The sequence below is a fragment of the Colletotrichum abscissum genome, assembly GCF_030869225.1.
Source record: "Colletotrichum abscissum strain IMI 504890 chromosome Unknown Scaffold_2.1, whole genome shotgun sequence".
NCBI classification, from domain to species: Eukaryota; Fungi; Ascomycota; class Sordariomycetes; order Glomerellales; family Glomerellaceae; genus Colletotrichum; species Colletotrichum abscissum.
In genome coordinates, this window is record NW_026850098.1 from 356,394 (window position 1) to 373,321 (window position 16,928).

The 16,928-nt window shown below is 51.7% G+C and overlaps 6 protein-coding genes across 6 annotated transcripts; 4 read left to right on the forward strand and 2 right to left on the reverse strand.

Moving 5' to 3' along the window:
• Window positions 1-1,994: 1,994 nt before the first annotated feature.
• CABS01_00817 (transmembrane amino acid transporter) lies at window positions 1,995-3,859 on the forward strand (the record flags this gene model as incomplete). The annotated part of the gene is made up of 6 exons (XM_060534198.1): window positions 1,995-2,306; window positions 2,364-2,455; window positions 2,513-2,645; window positions 2,702-3,132; window positions 3,183-3,535; window positions 3,585-3,859. 6 exons carry the CDS (start codon window positions 1,995-1,997, stop codon window positions 3,857-3,859), a joined length of 1,596 nt encoding a protein of 531 aa, XP_060401276.1.
• A 764-nt stretch (window positions 3,860-4,623) lies between these two features.
• Window positions 4,624-5,282, forward strand: CABS01_00818 (cytochrome P450; the record flags this gene model as incomplete). Its single annotated transcript, XM_060534199.1, has 2 exons — window positions 4,624-4,675; window positions 5,119-5,282. The coding sequence occupies 2 exons, from the start codon at window positions 4,624-4,626 to the stop codon at window positions 5,280-5,282; spliced, it is 216 nt and encodes a 71-aa protein (XP_060401277.1).
• Window positions 5,283-7,015: 1,733 nt separating this feature from the next.
• Window positions 7,016-7,998, forward strand: CABS01_00819 (alpha-L-arabinofuranosidase II; the record flags this gene model as incomplete). The annotated part of the gene is made up of 2 exons (XM_060534200.1): window positions 7,016-7,756; window positions 7,990-7,998. The coding sequence occupies 2 exons, from the start codon at window positions 7,016-7,018 to the stop codon at window positions 7,996-7,998; spliced, it is 750 nt and encodes a 249-aa protein (XP_060401278.1).
• Window positions 7,999-8,082: 84 nt separating this feature from the next.
• On the reverse strand, window positions 8,083-10,242 carry CABS01_00820 (uncharacterized protein; the record flags this gene model as incomplete). Its single annotated transcript, XM_060534201.1, has 4 exons — window positions 8,083-8,778; window positions 8,829-9,052; window positions 9,123-9,817; window positions 9,866-10,242. The coding sequence occupies 4 exons, from the start codon at window positions 10,240-10,242 to the stop codon at window positions 8,083-8,085; spliced, it is 1,992 nt and encodes a 663-aa protein (XP_060401279.1).
• Window positions 10,243-11,465: 1,223 nt separating this feature from the next.
• On the forward strand, window positions 11,466-13,172 carry CABS01_00821 (uncharacterized protein; the record flags this gene model as incomplete). Its single annotated transcript, XM_060534202.1, has 1 exon — window positions 11,466-13,172. The coding sequence occupies one exon, from the start codon at window positions 11,466-11,468 to the stop codon at window positions 13,170-13,172; it is 1,707 nt and encodes a 568-aa protein (XP_060401280.1).
• Window positions 13,173-13,787: 615 nt separating this feature from the next.
• On the reverse strand, window positions 13,788-16,329 carry CABS01_00822 (uncharacterized protein; the record flags this gene model as incomplete). Its single annotated transcript, XM_060534203.1, has 4 exons — window positions 13,788-14,665; window positions 14,725-15,037; window positions 15,112-15,737; window positions 16,278-16,329. The coding sequence occupies 4 exons, from the start codon at window positions 16,327-16,329 to the stop codon at window positions 13,788-13,790; spliced, it is 1,869 nt and encodes a 622-aa protein (XP_060401281.1).
• Window positions 16,330-16,928: the final 599 nt, after the last annotated feature.

A 16,928-nucleotide genomic window follows, 5' to 3' on the forward strand; every position in this document is an offset into this window, starting at 1 on the left:
TGGGCGTCCCCCAGTTTCGAGGCCAAACTTTCAGTGCTCTCCACGCCTCAAAGCTCTGACTCGGATCGAGTGAGTAAACATGGACTGGTTGGTTGCTCAGTGTCGATGTTGAAGGTTTATTCGACCATAACTCAATGTGTTGGTCTCACGGAAAACAAACAGACGGGTGACTGTTGATGAGAGTCTCACATCTCAGATCATCAGCCAGACATTCGTCTCACTCGTCATTCCTCGCCCTGCCAAGCTTGGTGTTTCCGCGTGCCGAGCAAGTGTCTCATCTCTTGGCCATCTCTTGACAATCTCTTGGACTTTTTGTTTCCCGCTCAGAGGGCCGCTCGCTGCTTGGCGCTGGCACAAATCCTCCGAGCAAACTCGCACCCACCAACAAGCCCTACTAAGGTAGTTTGTTAATCTGTGAACGGGGGCAGCGTCACTTCATCTGGACTGGAGGGGGGACTGGCGGGGGGGGGCTGACCGGGGACGACGTCACTAGCTCGAGCAAGCTTTTCTGGTGGCGCATCTTCCGATGCTTGTCGTTGCTTGTCCTTTTTGGCATTTTTGCTTGTCTCTTGTCGATCGCTGGTGTCGCCCCCGGGAACTCAATTGGCTCTTCAACGACATTGAGTCTCTCTCGCAAGAACTGCACCGGTGCCCGGCGGCGCCGCGGTTGTAAGAAACGTTCGTTCTACTCGACCCGCTAGAGGGTTTAGATTGGTCTCCAAGTGTCCAATGTCATCTCTTGAACGACATCTCGACGGGGACAGCAACAACAAGTTCGCCTCTTTATGGGTACCCTACTGCAGATACTGGCAAGGTAGGCAACAATAACCTAGCACGGCTAGGTACCTCCAAGGCTCCAACAGTCTTTCCGAGCCGCGAAGCCATCCGCGATCCTGTTCCCCTTTGAGAGAAGCGCCGCCTGTAGCTGGACGTCTTCCCCATATCTTGCAATGACGTGCTCCGCGAGCCTGGGCCGGATTGTGATCCCCTTTTGACACCTCTAGTCCTCGACAACTTTGAGAGGCTCTGAAATCTCTGACCGGGGCGGAACTCGAGTTCCACCCACGCACGGGGGAGACCCTTCTCCTCCCCTTGCTCCCCTCTGCATGCTTTCACATTTCCTGGCTGCATTGGCTGGTTTCTGACTGGAGGATGTCCGCTGGCGGGTATCGTAATCTGTGGCGGACGCTTTCAAGCAACTTTGCCATGGTCGAAATGTGTCGAACGACTAGCCAAAGTGACATGGCAATAAACCTGTTCAGTGGTGCCTCTTGAGGTATCGCCATCATCTTTGACAAGGCGAAATCCCTCTGCTCTCTCACGCTCTCACGCTCTCACGCTCTCACGCTCTCACGCTCTCTAGGGATAACACCATCCGCACACCCCTTCCCAGTTGCTGTTGTCTGCACACACTCGATCTGCCTACTGCAGTCTCCTGCAAGTCGCATGCAACGAGTTCCTCCCATCGCTCCCTCCGGCCCAGTTTACACTCCTGGTTCGCAAGGAACCCGCGTCCGTGGCTCCAGCCCTTCTTCGGCCGTTCCCAACTTCCCATGTCACCTTGCCATGTCGCATCTCTCTTCCCAACTGCCGGGATCATACTGCTGACGCCTGGCTAAGCTGATCTTTTTCCTCTTCACAAGTAGCCCGTAGCTCTTTGCCTCTCCCTCCTTCTCCTCGTACCCTTAAAACTCGCACGTCCCACGTGCTCGCGCATTCTCTCCGTCATCCTGTGCCTGGAGACTGTTCCGAACTCTACCTCCCTCTTGTCCTCATCCCTCCTCCTCTTCTACACCTCCGTCTCTTCTCTTCTTCTCCATCCGCCGAACTGCCACTTGAGCGTCCGTGATCCGTCCCACCGTATCTTCATACCAGTATACCACTGCGCCATTGCCATCGATATCATCACCCACCCGCATTGCGAAACCCCGTCGCCTCTACCCCTCCATCTCCCAGTGTCACCCGGCGCATCGCCGCGACTCAATTGGCGCGCCATGGATAAAGATCTACGCCAACCCGAGCCCACGTCCAACGACAAGGGCTCCTCCGAGCTCGCTTTTGCCCGCGCCGATGCCGAGACAGGAGGCTCCTCCGGCTTCAGCGCCTGGTTCGGCGGCCGCAACACAAAGGTCGGCCCGCGGATTGCGCCTCGCAAGGAGGGTGTCGGAGAGGGCTCCGACAGCGAAGACAGCGCCGATGCTATCTTGACCAAGCAGCTTGCCGAGGAGAATAGCCATGCGATCAAGTACAGGACGTGCAGCTGGCAGAAGACGGCCGGCCTGCTGTTTTCCGAGTACATTTGTCTGGTGAGTTTCCGTCTTGGGGGAGATCTGGCGCATGGCACATCGTGCTGACCGACAAAGGCCATCATGAGTTTCCCGTGGTCATACAGTATTCTTGGCCTGGTGCCCGGCTTGATCCTCACTGCCGTCATCGCGCTCGTTGTGCTCTACACGTAAGTTCCGACTCCCTCGCCCAACTCGCCTCGACATGATACTGACTGCCCGTGTAGATCTTTGGTTCTTTGGCAATTCTGCATGAGACACCCCGAAGTTCGCGACGTCTGCGATATCGGCCAGATGCTCTTCTGGGGAAAGACATGGGCCTGGTACGCTACGGCTGTCATGTTCATTTTGAACAACACTGTATGCCTCTTACTCCCGTCGACAACATGGGTGCATTGCTAACACTACGTACGTAGTTCATCCAAGCTCTACACGTCCTCGTTGGCGCCAAGTACCTCAACACAATGACCGAATCCGACCCCGTCGTCTGCAGAACCGTCGTCTTCTCCATCGTCGTCACCATCATCTGCTGGCTCTGCTCGCTGCCTCGCACCTTTGACGCCCTTTCGAAAGCCGGAACCGCCTCCGCAGCCTTCACCTTCATCTCAGTGCTTCTGGCGACCATCTTTGCTGGCATTCAGGCGCATCCCGCCGGCTACGACCCCCGATCAACGTATGTCGACGAGACTACAGGCACAACAAAGACTGGCGGCGCCCCGATTGTCACGGCCATCCCCATTGCTGCTACGACTTTTGTTTCTGGAATGAATGCCTTCCTGAACATCAGCTATACTTTCATCGGCCAAATCACGTTGCCCAGTTTCATTGCGGAGATGAAGGATCCTAGGTAAGTCTACAATCATACTCTTTTTAGCATGTATGCTAAGCCAGGTATAGGGATTTCCCCAAGGCTCTGTGGGCCGTAACCATTGGTGAGATCATCGTCTTCAGCATTGTCGGAGCTGTCGTCTACGCCTTCGTCGGAAACCAATACATGACGGCTCCCGCCTTCGGCTCCCTCGAGGAAGTCTATAAGAAGGTGTCCTTCTCCTTCATGATCCCGACTCTCGTCTTCCTCGGCGTCTTGTATGCCAGCGTTTCGGCTAGATTCCTCTTCTTCCGTCTCTTCAAGGGCACCAAGCATTTGCACGAGCACACCATTGTCGGCTGGGGTTCTTGGGCCACCATTCTTCTTGCCTTGTGGCTTTTGGCGTTCTTGATTGCCGAACTTATCCCCTTCTTCTCTTCCCGTAAGTTTCGCTCGGCCAATGATCAAGAGTTTTCGCTAACTAGATTCAGTGCTTTCCCTCATGTCCTCTCTGTTCGATTCATTCTTCGGCTTCATCTTCTGGGGCGTCGCCTACTTCCGCATGCGAGGTGCCGATAATCGCGCCGGTGTCCCCAAGCCGGGAAAACTTGCCGATCTTACGACGATGGGTCTCAACATCATCATTATTCTCACCGGTCTTTTGTTCCTCACTGCCGGCACATACGCCAGTGTTGAAGGCATCATTGAAGAGTTTAGAGCGGGCACCGTCGGCAAGCCTTTTGGCTGTGCAAGCAACGGGCTTTGAACGGGGCCCAACATCAATTGCCTTTGTGCCATTGTAAGAGATTGACACATGACTTGGAGCGTCGCTACATGCTCGTAAGCAATATTATAGGGGGTAGAGGAAGACTAAAGCAACGATACCATAGTGTTTATTATCACGTCCTTTTGGCTATAAATAGATCAAGGCGCAGTTTCATGATCTATCTTTCGAACTTTCATTAGCGATGTCGACAATGATGGTCCCCGACATCAAGAGTGCGCAAATAATCCACCTCATCAAATGCAACAGATGCCATCTAAAGTGCTTGTTCGCTCATCGCGAGGCCATGGAAGTCCCTCATTGCTATGCGAGCGGTGATACAATCATTGCTCATAAAGGCAAAGATGGCAAACGAACGAAACATTCGTGCGGATCCCACGTCAACTTGTCGTAAGCCCCCTTCGTGTTGAGTTTCTGCGAAAGCTTTTCTAGTTGGAAATTCCACCACACAAGCACCACCAGCATTCGAAAATGCATATATTTCGGATCAAAAATGTCTCTCGTGCCGTCCTTAGACGAAAGAAGCCACCTCTCAGGCGCGTACATTGCCCTATTGATGCCTGGGTTACCAGACGCCACCCATTTTAAGCAGTATGGCACTTAACATTGTGAACATCGAAGTTTTGCCTCGAAGGAGTTAAGAAGTACTAAGTTGGATAATTTTGTGGTAGATATATCACCCATCCCAAGCTTGTAGTCCCTTGAAGCAAGTTGTTGCAAGCTCGAGCTCCAAAATCTTCGTTCGAATGACCTCAGACCAACGTGGTCAGACGATCCGCCTCAGATACGAGCACGGAGGTTTACACCGAATCCGGGGAGTATTAGCCGCCAGACATGGATGGAAAGAATTTCACATTGGACGATCCGCCATACTTTGCCTGAAATGCTTATACTTCCCATCCCACACTTTCACGTTCGGCTACTCACAGCTCCGTGGAGAGATGTACACAAGCTGTAGGCAGCGGCAAAGCTAATTGCCCGGGCTTTTGTGTGTCTACCTTCCGTTCACTTATTTATCTGTGTTTTGCGCGAATGTGAGAATCAGACTAAAACATCTTGCGGCAACTGGCCTCTCGCTCCACCATTTCTCCTTCGCCCAGCACATCAGCCAGCACTTCGGCTCTTTCCCAAGTCGTATTCTTGGAATCGTCGTATTGAAGAGGTCTTTGTCGAAATGGAATATACCACTCTCCCACTGCACTGGTTCTCGCAACTAGCTAGACTGCTGACCCCTTTTTCAGCATTGGCTGTTGTGGTGGTTCTCGTCACAATCCTCCCGATGGTTATGGACCGGGCTACCGCGGAAAAACCAAGGCCCAAAATCGCCAGCTCAGGATCCTGGTTCGCCAACAAACAGAACTTCGCCGCTAATGGCGTGGATATCATTGAGAAGGGCTTCAACTAGGTGAAGAGCGGTGTATTTCGAGTGACGGCTCTCGATGGTTCCGATTTGGTTCTGATTGCGCCAGAACATTGGCTCGCATTGCGCAAGAAGACCGACGAGGAGGTGGCGTCCGCTCGTAAGGAGGTTTGTTCACGAAGGCGCGACCGTCGAGTAATTGTAGCTAAAATTGTCCAGTTCTTCTTGTGCTTTTAAACGGCGCACCATTCGAGGAACCCTTTTCCTACCGCTAAGTTGTCTCGCCCATGTCTGGGTTTGGTGCGTCTCGTACTACTTACTTTTTGCGATTGCGGTTGCTGTAAACTAACGATAGCCTACAACTAAAGATCGTTATCTCGATGTCATATCCACCGCGTTGAATGAGGGTATATGCGGTGTTTTCGGTCCGCCATCCGGGGGTTCAAAAGCTGGTAGGCTTCTCACTCATTTACCTTCCCCATCATCCGCCTAGTACCTCTCATATCAAGAGTCTTCCTAATGTTGATCTCGTACAGCACCAAAGCGTGTCATCAAAATCCAACTCATTTACTCGAACGTCATTTGGAAGGTCATTCTGGGGAATAGTTTCAAGCCCGAGGTGGTCGATATCTTTGTAACGTACTCTGCAACAATAATATCCGTAATGAAAGCACTGAAGGCCCAACGACCCCTATTGGCCCGAATATCTGCCGCCTTTTCGAAGGACGTCCGTCAAGCCAACGCGCAACTGAAGCAAGCCTCAGCATTATTCGCACCTCTTTTGAACAATGTGTGCAGGCGTCAGAGCAGGGGCTTGCGAAGAGCTCCCTAGATACTGAGTGGCTCTTAGCTTATTACCAGATCAGTCCTGAGGAAAGGGAGACTGAGAGATATCGAGATGTTCACTATGGCAAAAACGTATGTGCCTCTCCTTCGTGTGCCTCCACTCCGGTGTTCGACGAATCTGGGCGTCTCTTCTGACCGCTGACAAAGTTTCTAGATTTCACCGAATCCAACCAAGCATATTATTCCCAGACCGAGAATGCGTCAATGAAGCCTGACCATAAACATGGAAATGTTCCCCACCGAGGAAATCAACGGGTTTGTGGTCTGACGTGGGATTGAAGAAATGATGACTATTGAATCTCTGGTGAATTATTGGATGCACCATGACAGCTTCCGATGGACACAGGCACAACTTTAGACAGTAAACATTCCAGTGCACATGCCTTCTGAGTCCATAGTCAGACATACCCGACTTGCCCGAGAGCGGCGTTCCCCTCATGACTCGTGTCTTGAAGTGCCGAGATCTGTGATGGAATGCCTTCCTTCACCAGTGTCTTTGTGCTGCAAAAAAGCTGCTTGCTTTTCTTAACACATAACCAGGCTCTCCGCATTGACTTGCACATGTCAAACCAGAAAGAAATTTCCTCCACTAGAACTCAACCCATCCAAGCTCTCCAAGCACCTGGTTGCCTGAGTTTGCTGATCAACCCGGGGCAGATAATGCGGAGAAATGACGCAAGTACTAGGATTACTCACCTTGTCCCTGCTGATCTCCAACTCCAAGGCCGCAACATCAGATGACTTTGGCTGAAACACAAGTGACGTTCCCGCAGCCCAAGCACCGCTGCGTCTTCAACGCTTCAGCCTTTTGAGCCGTTGAGTCTGATTTCTCTGAATACGCCACAGATAAGCTTGAAAACACCTCAAAGAACCTCATCACTTGAGACAATCCCTTGATCAACTTGGCAATCCATTCGAAAAGCTTGAAAAACATGTCTAACCGAACCATTTGCGATGTCGACACGCCGGACCCTTGGATTGTGGCCGGCAATGGCAAATTCTACTTCACCTTTACCCTGGACAACCGCGTCGAAATATGGTGCTCCAATACCCTCGAGAACTTTCACCACTGCCACAAGAGTGTCGTTTGGCAGCCGGCGCCGGGGACTCCATGGTCAGTCAACATTTGGGCACCAGAACTGCACTACCTCAAGGGCCGGTGGTATATCTACACCTGTGGCGCGCCGCCCGGGGTCGGGAACCCGGGCCATCGGACTACGGTCCTCCGATCGTCGTCCCAGGATCCGATGGACGCCTCCGCATGGGAGTTTCTAGGTCCGCTGAAGGGTATGCCGGACCACTGGTCCATCGACGCCACAGTCTTTAGTCCCAATGGACACGATTTATACTGCTGCTGGTCCGGATGGCCTCTTGGAGATCATTCCGACACGCAGCAAGACCTGTTCTTGATTAAGCTTCGTGCCCCGGAAGAAGCCATTACCGACACACTCCTTTGTATTTCGAGGGCTGAGCTCTCATGGGAACGCCCTGATGAGGGCCGCCGGGGCGTTAATGAGGGCCCGACATGGGTTGATATTCCTGGTGTCTTCAGAGGCATTGTGTACTCTGCCGACGGAAGCTGGACTAGCGACTACAAGCTCGGCCTGCTGCCTCTCATAGGACAGAACCCTCTAGATCCAGGCGCATGGGCGAAGCGATCGACACCGCTTATGGTCAGTCACAAGCGCTGCGGAGGTCCGTACGGGCCGGGGCACGCAAGTTTCTTGCCAAATCCACATGATCGAAGCCGTGTCTACTGCATTTACCATGCGACGGCGAATTATGGTGAGGGATGGGTAAATCGGAAAGCGAGGATAATTGATCTTGGGCCAGAGTGCTTTGGGCCTCATGCTCACTCCATATGCTGCGCGCGGGAACGTCATATTCCGAAGCATGGTCACGATAGACCACATAAGTCTTCATGTATCATGTCCTAGTATTCTATGTCTATATGCATGCAAAACCCTGTTCTACGTCCTTCAAATACAACCTTGTCAATTCAGTTCTCCTCGACTGCGAAGTTTGCTGGCAGCTTCAATACTGATAGCCCCAAGTGTTGTTGCGACCCATGAATATCGTTCTCCATAAAGCTGCCGGCTGAAGCTCTCTTTCCCCCTCTGAACCGAGGTATTGTTACCTTGAATGCCAGAGCCGGTTCAAAGAACCCAGTCCAAACAATGTCGCTCTCAGAAATGCCAAGAGCCTCGGCGACATTGATAGGATGTAGTATTCCCGACTCTCGAATCGCTCTGAAGGTGCACTCGGACTCGAAGATGACGTCCATTGTAATCTCGTAAGGCCCCGCGTTCTTCGAACGAAGAACTCGGGAGATGTCCGAAAGGGTTCTCGGGTGACCTGCAATGCTCTTTGGACTCGAAGGAGAGTTCCGCGGGCTCGCGTGGGCTTTCTCGCCATTTGTATTCGGCCCGCCTGTCGACTGAGACTCAAAGTCCGTCGGGAGAGGCTGATTACTTCTTGTTCCCTGACCGTTTCCAAATATGGAGACTGAAGAGCGGAGGAGGCTTCTGTTCTTCTGGTTCTCTGATGTAATTGAGAGCCTTTCTTCGCCCGGCTTGAGATCGATGAGATGGTATATCGAGAACTGGGCACATGGGCCGGTCTCAATCTCTAATTTCCCAGCAATCCCAAAAGCGAAGTTGCCGGACGTAGCCTTTTGGCCCGCATATGGCCCATGCTACATTGCTGTTAGAAAGTATTGGGACTATGTGATAGAGTCATCCTTACAATCAATGCAATTCTCGCTGTCGATACGAGACCTGTCGCAAGTTCTTGTGTCGGGGCAATTGCTTCCGCGACGATGAATATCTCCCCGGGACCACTGGGCGTGCTCTGCCCTTTGCCATAAGTGTGGAAGTCTAGATCCCAGTCACCGGACACATTTTTATGTTGCTGCTTGACGTAGGCTTTGACAAGAATGAGCAAGTCGTCCAATTGCTCAATGAGTATATCTGCGCATTGTCAGTCCTGCAAGCCTGTTGAATGTGGGCAACAACTCTTCTAAGACCAACGCCAACTTACGATCTTTGACACTCCCAAGAACAATGGATCGATAGCCAAGAACGCGTGCGGCTTCTAGCTTGAACTGATATGGTTTGCCATCTGCGATTGACGAAACAAAGCGCGCCCCACGTGCTCGGACGGTACGCTGATCGCTGAGCTGCTCATAGTGTGCCTGGTCGAGATGAAGAGCACCTCCGGGCCCTCGCAGGATGTCAGGCCTCGTATTCTCATACAATGAATGCGCGGCTACTGACAGTGGCGTGCAACGTGAACCGGGCGCGATTGGTCTGACGTCGAACATGCCACTTTCGTAGACGGTAGCAACAGCGCCGTGGGACTTGGGTGTTGAACAAAGCCCGCCACATTCCATGATCTTGCCCATGTGCAGAAAGCCGCCATGTATGGACTCAATTTGGTCGTAAGTGATGCCTGGGTTCTGACGTTTGAGCTGGTACATGGAGTATGCAACATAAGGAGCGGGATCGTATGCCCTTCCGCCGATGATGATATCGAAGTCGGGTGTGGCTTCCATGGCATCAACGAACGCCTCGGGGCCTATTTGTGCCACAACGCGAGTTGAATCTTTGACATCTTTGGACTTTAATGGGGGCACACAGACGCCACAGCCGGAGATCCCCCCAACATTGAGTCGTTCGAGAATGACGGATTTGTCGATACTAGAAAATATTGAAACAGTTTTGAACGAGTATTGCCTTGTTCCATTAGCCAAGGAATGTAGCTTTGGGTAAGGCAGTACTTACGAGTTGCTATCTTCTGCACAAATCTCTTCAATGATTTCTTCCATCAACTTCACATGTTCGTCGGAGCCATCTCCTCCGGCAGAGCCGAAGACCAATGGAACCCGAAAGTCATGTACGAGCTTCAGCAACTTGGTCAAGTCTCTGACATAGGCTGAACGAGGGCAAGTCATGGTGCCAAGTGCCAGTTTCTCGGGGCCACTATCAGTTGATCCGGCGTCTAGGATAATAGCCGTTGGAACGCCGCTGGGAACGAGTTGTGCGAGTTCCTTGCCGCAAGCGTCCTCGTCAAGGCCATACCCCATGCACCCAACTGGTGTAACGATGTAGCAGAGAGGGTGTGGACCCATGCTTGCAGACTCTTCGAGAACAGAACTCATGCTGAGGGTGTGGTATTTGTTCGGTGCTTCAACAAAATCGACATTCAGAATTGAGATGTATGGGTGTTTTTGATACGGGATTCTCTCTTAGACAAGAGAACGATCCTTGATGATCCTAAGACCAGCTCTTAAATCAGGTCTCAGTCGAATAGAGGCATGGAATATCGTCGACCAAGTCGTTGAATCCTGTTCCAATCCTCTGACCCTTCGGTGATCCGGGATTATCGATATTCTCCGTCAATGCCAGCGGATCATATCCAATTTCCTACGGGCATATGAGTGAAAGATAGGATTACGACGCATTTGTCTCGGTGCATCATTCTGATCAAGTGTGTTCGCGTACGTTTGGGACCGTAGTCAATATGTATGTGGCTTAGACGGGCTCCCCGTATCCGTGTCCGTAGGGGGCTGGTGGTGTAGATTGGCGCATACTGAGCTTCCAATCAGAGTAACACCGTTGGCTCGAGCCTAGAAGGATCGAAGAATAACGGCAGCTAGCAAACATGTGGGCCTTGGAAGTTGGATCTAAGATTCTAGTCCGTTCCCGTTCCCGTACCCGTCGGAAGAAGTGCACATTGCGCGAGCGGCGATGGTCCAGCATGGCAGCGGCAGAGGAACGCGCCAGTTGCTGCGCCGCGCTGTCGCACGCCCCCGCATCGTCTTAGAATGCCACAATGCTTATTTTCTTATGCGGACGACGACTGAATGGGGGTACTTGGATATCTGGACCACTGTCAGTCGAAGGATCTGAGTTTCTACGTGCTAGCTGGAAGAGTCAAGAGCGTCGTCAACTCCAGCTTGGCGATCGTAGTTGAATCCGTTGGGGACTTCAACGTCGCTGACCCGTGTTGCTGCGCCATGGCATCTCCTAGTCTTCAATCCTTCACAGCAATGCCACCGCAAATGTTCGTTGAGAGTCGTTTGCCAGATTGCACACGTTAAAGATGGACATGTTAGCGTAAAGAAGGAATTCTGGGTTCTTTAAAAGCTCCCAGTCTGTTCAAATCACAAGACTGGAATCCCGAATGGAAAGGCATCACACCACCTCTTACCATTGTTCTCGCCGACCAACGCACAATCATACTCCAGAAAGCTGCGCAAATAACTGCCGGGGGAACACACAGCAAATCATTGTCAAATCTCATTTCACTCTGCGCGGAGCTATACCTAATTCTGTCTACCCCATTCGCCCGTTTAAAGTTTTGGCAAATATTTGCTAAGCGATGAACCCCTTTCACGATAAGATCAGCCCTGGCGACAGGGGGTCGATCACGACCAACAACATCGAGTTGACGGAGTCGCCCTCTCCGTCCTACATAATTGAGACGAGGGGCGGACGAGAACGAGATCTTGCGCCAGGCGAAACCAGTCGCGTCCGAGACGAGTCAACGAACCCTCTCATGAAGTCAATCAGCACCACGTCTGTCACGAATGTGCCAGAGGAGGAAAAGGACCTGCCTCTGGGCCAGGCCATTCGCCAGTACCCCAAGGTCGTAGCGTACTGCCTGTCCCTGACAATCGTCGTCATCGGATGGGGTTACGCGTTGGTGATTGTCGGCTCCATCGTCGCCGTCGAGCCCTTCCAGCACGATTATGGAGAACTTTACAAGGACAAATGGATCATTCCATCACTCTGGGTGTCGCTGTGGTCGGCCGCGATTCCCCTCGGCATGGCCATCGGCTCCGTCTTTGCAGGATGGTATCAGGATCGCATCGGGCGCATTTGGAGCTTACGGACAGGTGCTATCATTTGCGCTGTTGGCGTCGCAGGCATTTTCTTCTCTTACCTCCCCGCGGATATCGAGACCATGCGAGCCCTCTTCTTCGCCGGCAAGACGGTTCAAGGAATTGCCATTGGAATACTCAAAGTCACCGCAATGACGTACATCTCCGAGACAGCGCCGACATCTCTGCGCGCCTCGGTCATGGGCTTGGTGCCGACGGGAAATCTCTTGGGTCAACTGCTGGGATCGATTGTCGTCTTCCTCGTCAACAAAGCACCTAACAGGACCGGATACCTCGTCGCCTTTGGGTCCCAATGGCTTCTCGCAGTTGTTCCTTTTATCCTCTCGGTCATCATCCCCGAAAGTCCCGCATATCTCGAAGAACGCGGGCAGTCCGATAGAGCTCTCGAATCCTCACGCAAACTCTATGCACCTAGAGTGGATGCATTGAAGGTCCTAGAGAAGGTTCGGGCTAGCATTGCGGAAGAGAAGGAGGCTACATCGGGAGCGACGTACTTGACCTGCTTCCAGGGCGTCAATACTCGACGAACGATGATTGTCGTCATGGCCAACTTGCTCCCAGCGATGTTTGGCCTCGACCTGATTGCCAAGTCAAGCTACTTCTTGCAGACCATCGGCATGAAGTCGAGCACCAGTCTCATGATCCTGATCGGTGGCATCGTTGCTGGCACATTCGCAAATGGCGTTGGCCTGTGGGTTCTATCGAGAGTTGGACGTAGAAAGGTCACACTGATCTCGATGTCAATCTCTACTGTACTCTGGATTGCTGTAGGTATCTCTGGCATATGGAGAGGACCTGCAGTCGCGTATTTCACCGCCGGAGGGTGCATCGCCATCATCATTGTTTGTGGTATGGGCGCGTGGCCTGCCGGCTATGCGATCATGGGCGAAACGAGCTCGTTGAGGTTGAGAGCAAAGACACAGGGTATCGGCGGCGTTGCTCAGCAAGGATCGTCTGTGTTAATCAACTTCCTTCTTCCTCTCGCCTACAACCCGGACGCCGGAAACTGGGGAGGAAAGACGGGCTTTATTTACGTCGGATTGTGTGCTTTAGGAGTCCTGCTTTCTTGGTTCTTCTTGCCAGAGATGAAGGGACGAAGCGTGATGGAGATTGACCATATGTTTAATATCAAGCTGCCCGCGCGGCAGTTCAAGAAGTGGAGAGGTGATGTCGAGTCAAAGTAGGAAGAGTGTAGATAGCTTGTTAGACTTTGTTACGAGCGTTCATGCGAATTTCTCACTCATGTGCATTTAATATGTCCCAGAACCTTGACAATAGTATGACAACTATCTGCTTCAGGTATCTTGACTCGAATAGGAAAATGCATGGTTGGCAGACATTACCGGTGCCAATAGCCTCGGGCTTCAACGCCTCAACAGAAGCTTCGCCACGATAATGATGATGATGGTCTCCGGGTAGAGTTCTTCCATCACGGTTGCAGTGGTTAGTGTGTGAGAGTTGAAAATAATGTTCAGGAGATGATCAATAGTCTACCACCCTGGAGGAAAGGGCTCGAGCTGGGGTTGTTGATCGAGAAACAGAGAGACGAAAGCCGGCAAACGGCATGGTATCTAGCAAACTTGCTGCCCCGCTTGCTGGGACCAAATGGCGCAAAAACCGAAAGAGATCTGTGAACTCATAGTTTGACCGGCAATCTTGCCTATTCTCCCCATTGCATGTTGATTGCAAAGTGCATCAGATATCCATGCCAAAGAGCCACCTGATCAAATGGTTCAGGTACAACATTGATGTGACTTGCCAATAATATTCAGTCGTATGAATTGCCTACTGATAATGCCTCACACCTTGGTGTGCGTACTCCAGGCCGTCCTCAAAGCATCTACCACTGAGCTCGTAGGCCAGGCATGCATCGTCTCAAGCATATCCATGAAGCTAACTACAGCTTTCTGTTCCCCTTCGTCACGGAAGTACTCCCCACACAACGACACACCGACTCCAGCTGTGACCATTGATGGTTGATCCTTCCGATTCGAGATAGCTAAACCGCAAATCTTCCTGGTCGACTCCCTCAGGGTCTCCTCCAGCACCTGGTTTGCAGCTTGCGCGCCGATGCCCAGCCGTTTGTTCTTGGCCCCGTGCACAGCCAAGACGATTCGCATGAGTTCAATGTGCTGGAGGGCCAGCACCTGACAATCATTGGCATGCCATACTGTGGGAAAGTACTCCCCCATTTCCGGGTTTCGCTCTTGGTAGGCAAGGGGCTTGAAGTGAGGTGGCTGGTGCGTGTCCCAATTATGCTGAAAGGCCTCGATGGCTTTCCATTGATCGGCTCTTATTTTCGGATCTTCAGTTTCAACAGTGCCCTCGGAATTCGCACCGAAGCAGAACTTGACGACGTATGCGCACCAGACCAGAATACGATTCGCCCAGTCAAAGTCGTCGGCAACGGAATCAGGTTCGAACAAGGAGCAGTCTTCGGTTCCGTAGAGGGGTAATCGAAATGGTCTTCGATAGAGAAGAACAGACCATATTTCTTGGCGGAGGGCAATTAGAGTTGCAGAATGTCGTAAAGAGGGCATAGTCGGTGCATATATGTCGAGACCGCGGGGAGGGTGATACACGATGCTAAAGAGTCCAATTGTCTCCTCCTGTTGAGCATGGAAGACAGCTTGGACAGCATTGATGTAGGTTTCGTGATCGGTTCCGGTAAGGTGCGCTATAACATCGAGATCATTTAGTAGTGTTCTGCCTTGAAAGGATCGTCGAATCTCCTACTGTCTACTTGTTCATGATATCGTAGAATCGTAATCGCAGTCAATGCATCGTCCGTACACGGGTTTGCAGGATCAGTCGAAGTATCCATCAGATAGGAGATGGACTTGCTGTGATAGTGTATCGCCGACTCTTTGTCTAAATTCGGGAGAGGAATCCCATTAAAGTCTATAACCTGATTTGGCGGCTTCTTTGACCAGATCTGTGTGAGAAACCTGGCCGATGCAGTACAGATTGCGTTCATCAGCAGTGGATTATGCATAGCTCGTTGCGGAACTACAGTAACGTAATGTCGGTCCCTATCAGTCGTGTCAAACTGTTGAAGCTGTTAGCAAAGTCAGGGGATAGAGGTATCCGACCAATTCGTCCAGCATCAAGTACCCAACTTACAGCTGCAGCCAGATGTTCTATGAAGCAACGAATAAGACAACCTTCTTGAAGACCAAGGTGCAGCTCTCCACCCAGGCTTCTCGATACCGAAGATGATCGTCCGCGGTTATCTCCCAGAGGTAGTTGCCATTGCTGAGAGAGTACGCTCAATCTGCTGCCTCCAATGTCAGGAGTCCTTCGATCCCATCCATCTGGTATCGACCGTGGGACCGACGGGCTGGGAGCTGAAAATCCAGAGTATGGGGTTTCTATTGTGGAAGAGGCTGCTGGAGTAGCAGCGAGATTGGGATCAATGGCATCTTCAAGCGCTATTTGAGGAACATCTTCAGGGGTTGTTTCTCCTCTTGGGGGCGACTGATTCGTTCGGAGTCGAGATTGATGGGTAGGGACTCTCGACGTGCCGATGGACTCGGATGGATTACTGTGTTCTCTTTGTGAGATGGACTGCAGCAGTTCTGCCGCAACGGTTATTTGGTCGTGAATCTGGTCATCGTGTTGGTTGTTTGCTTCTCCATTTTGAGGAATGGTATCGGAAATCGGTGCTGTTGATGCATGCTTTAGTTTCGAGGGTGTATCTTCTGATGGCTTTCTGGATTCATCGACAATAGCGAGAGGTCGAGCCTGGACTTAACGTTGCCATATTTGTGTTAGAGCTGAGATGTGTCAACGAGTGGAGAGGGAGAGGGTCGGTCTTACAAGTGTCCGGGGTCGTTTGTAACCAAGGCTGATCGACGTCGAAGGAAAATCGTTTCTCAGTCGTAACTACTCTTTTGAACCTGAATTTATTGTTCACTCGCGTACACCGGGACTCTGACTTCTTGCAGTGAGAGCACGGGATGTCGCCATCACCTAGAGCTCAGGAGAGGTTAATACAACCGATTAACAGATACGTTTACCGTGAAACCTCAACCCAGGCCAAGGTCCGATGGACGGGAAAATTGGATATTGTCTTACATTTCAGATGTTTTTCTGTGTCCCAGCAATCGATCAAATCAGTTCTCGACGTTCACTTGACATCACCAAAATCAAAACAAGGGGTGATGTTGAGGATTTCAGCCCGCGCATTCCGCGGCTTGCTCGGGGTGCGTGTAAGACGGCATTATATCCGATAATCAAGACGGAAAAATCACCAATCATCGAACTGGCAATCCCGCAATCCTACTTACCTCTGCATTTCACGCAGGGCACAATCCGCTCGCGTCTCTGTGGTGGAGCCATCCCTTCCCGTCCCGGAGAAGGATAATCAGACCATGGCCAAGATTAAGGAGTGAAGGATGATGGGAAAGAGGAGATGGGATGCATAGGATGGCGCTCAGGTTGGCAGCATTTCGCCGATGAGCTGCTCAGTGAGATGGGGCGGTAGAGGACATATAAAGAGGGACATCACTCGGCGAAAGTAGCGGCATGTGGCCTAGCCGTGGCTTAGTTAGCGGCCTATCCATACCCTGACTCGCCCTACTCCACGCTGTTCTCATGTTCTTCTACCTAAGCGTGCTACGTTAATTGTTAGGGTTTCCCCTCAGCCCGTATCCGTGCGTGACGCCTCGGATGAGTGTCGGTTTCGCTCTTCTGCATTTCAGTAAAGGTCTGCTAGATAGGCCTGATTGGACAGAAGTCATTCATCTGGCTATTCGCAAACGGGTAAAGTGAAGTGTTTGTGAGCGTTTCCGTAATGAGCAGCGCGCCTATGTTTTGTCTGCCACCCGAATCCTCGTTTCGTAGAGGGGAAAGGTGGAACAATGACGCCCCCGAGACAGTGGCTATAGACACCATGCCTTGGTCAAGACGGAGCCAGAAGAGCCCGCAGATGCAAAATC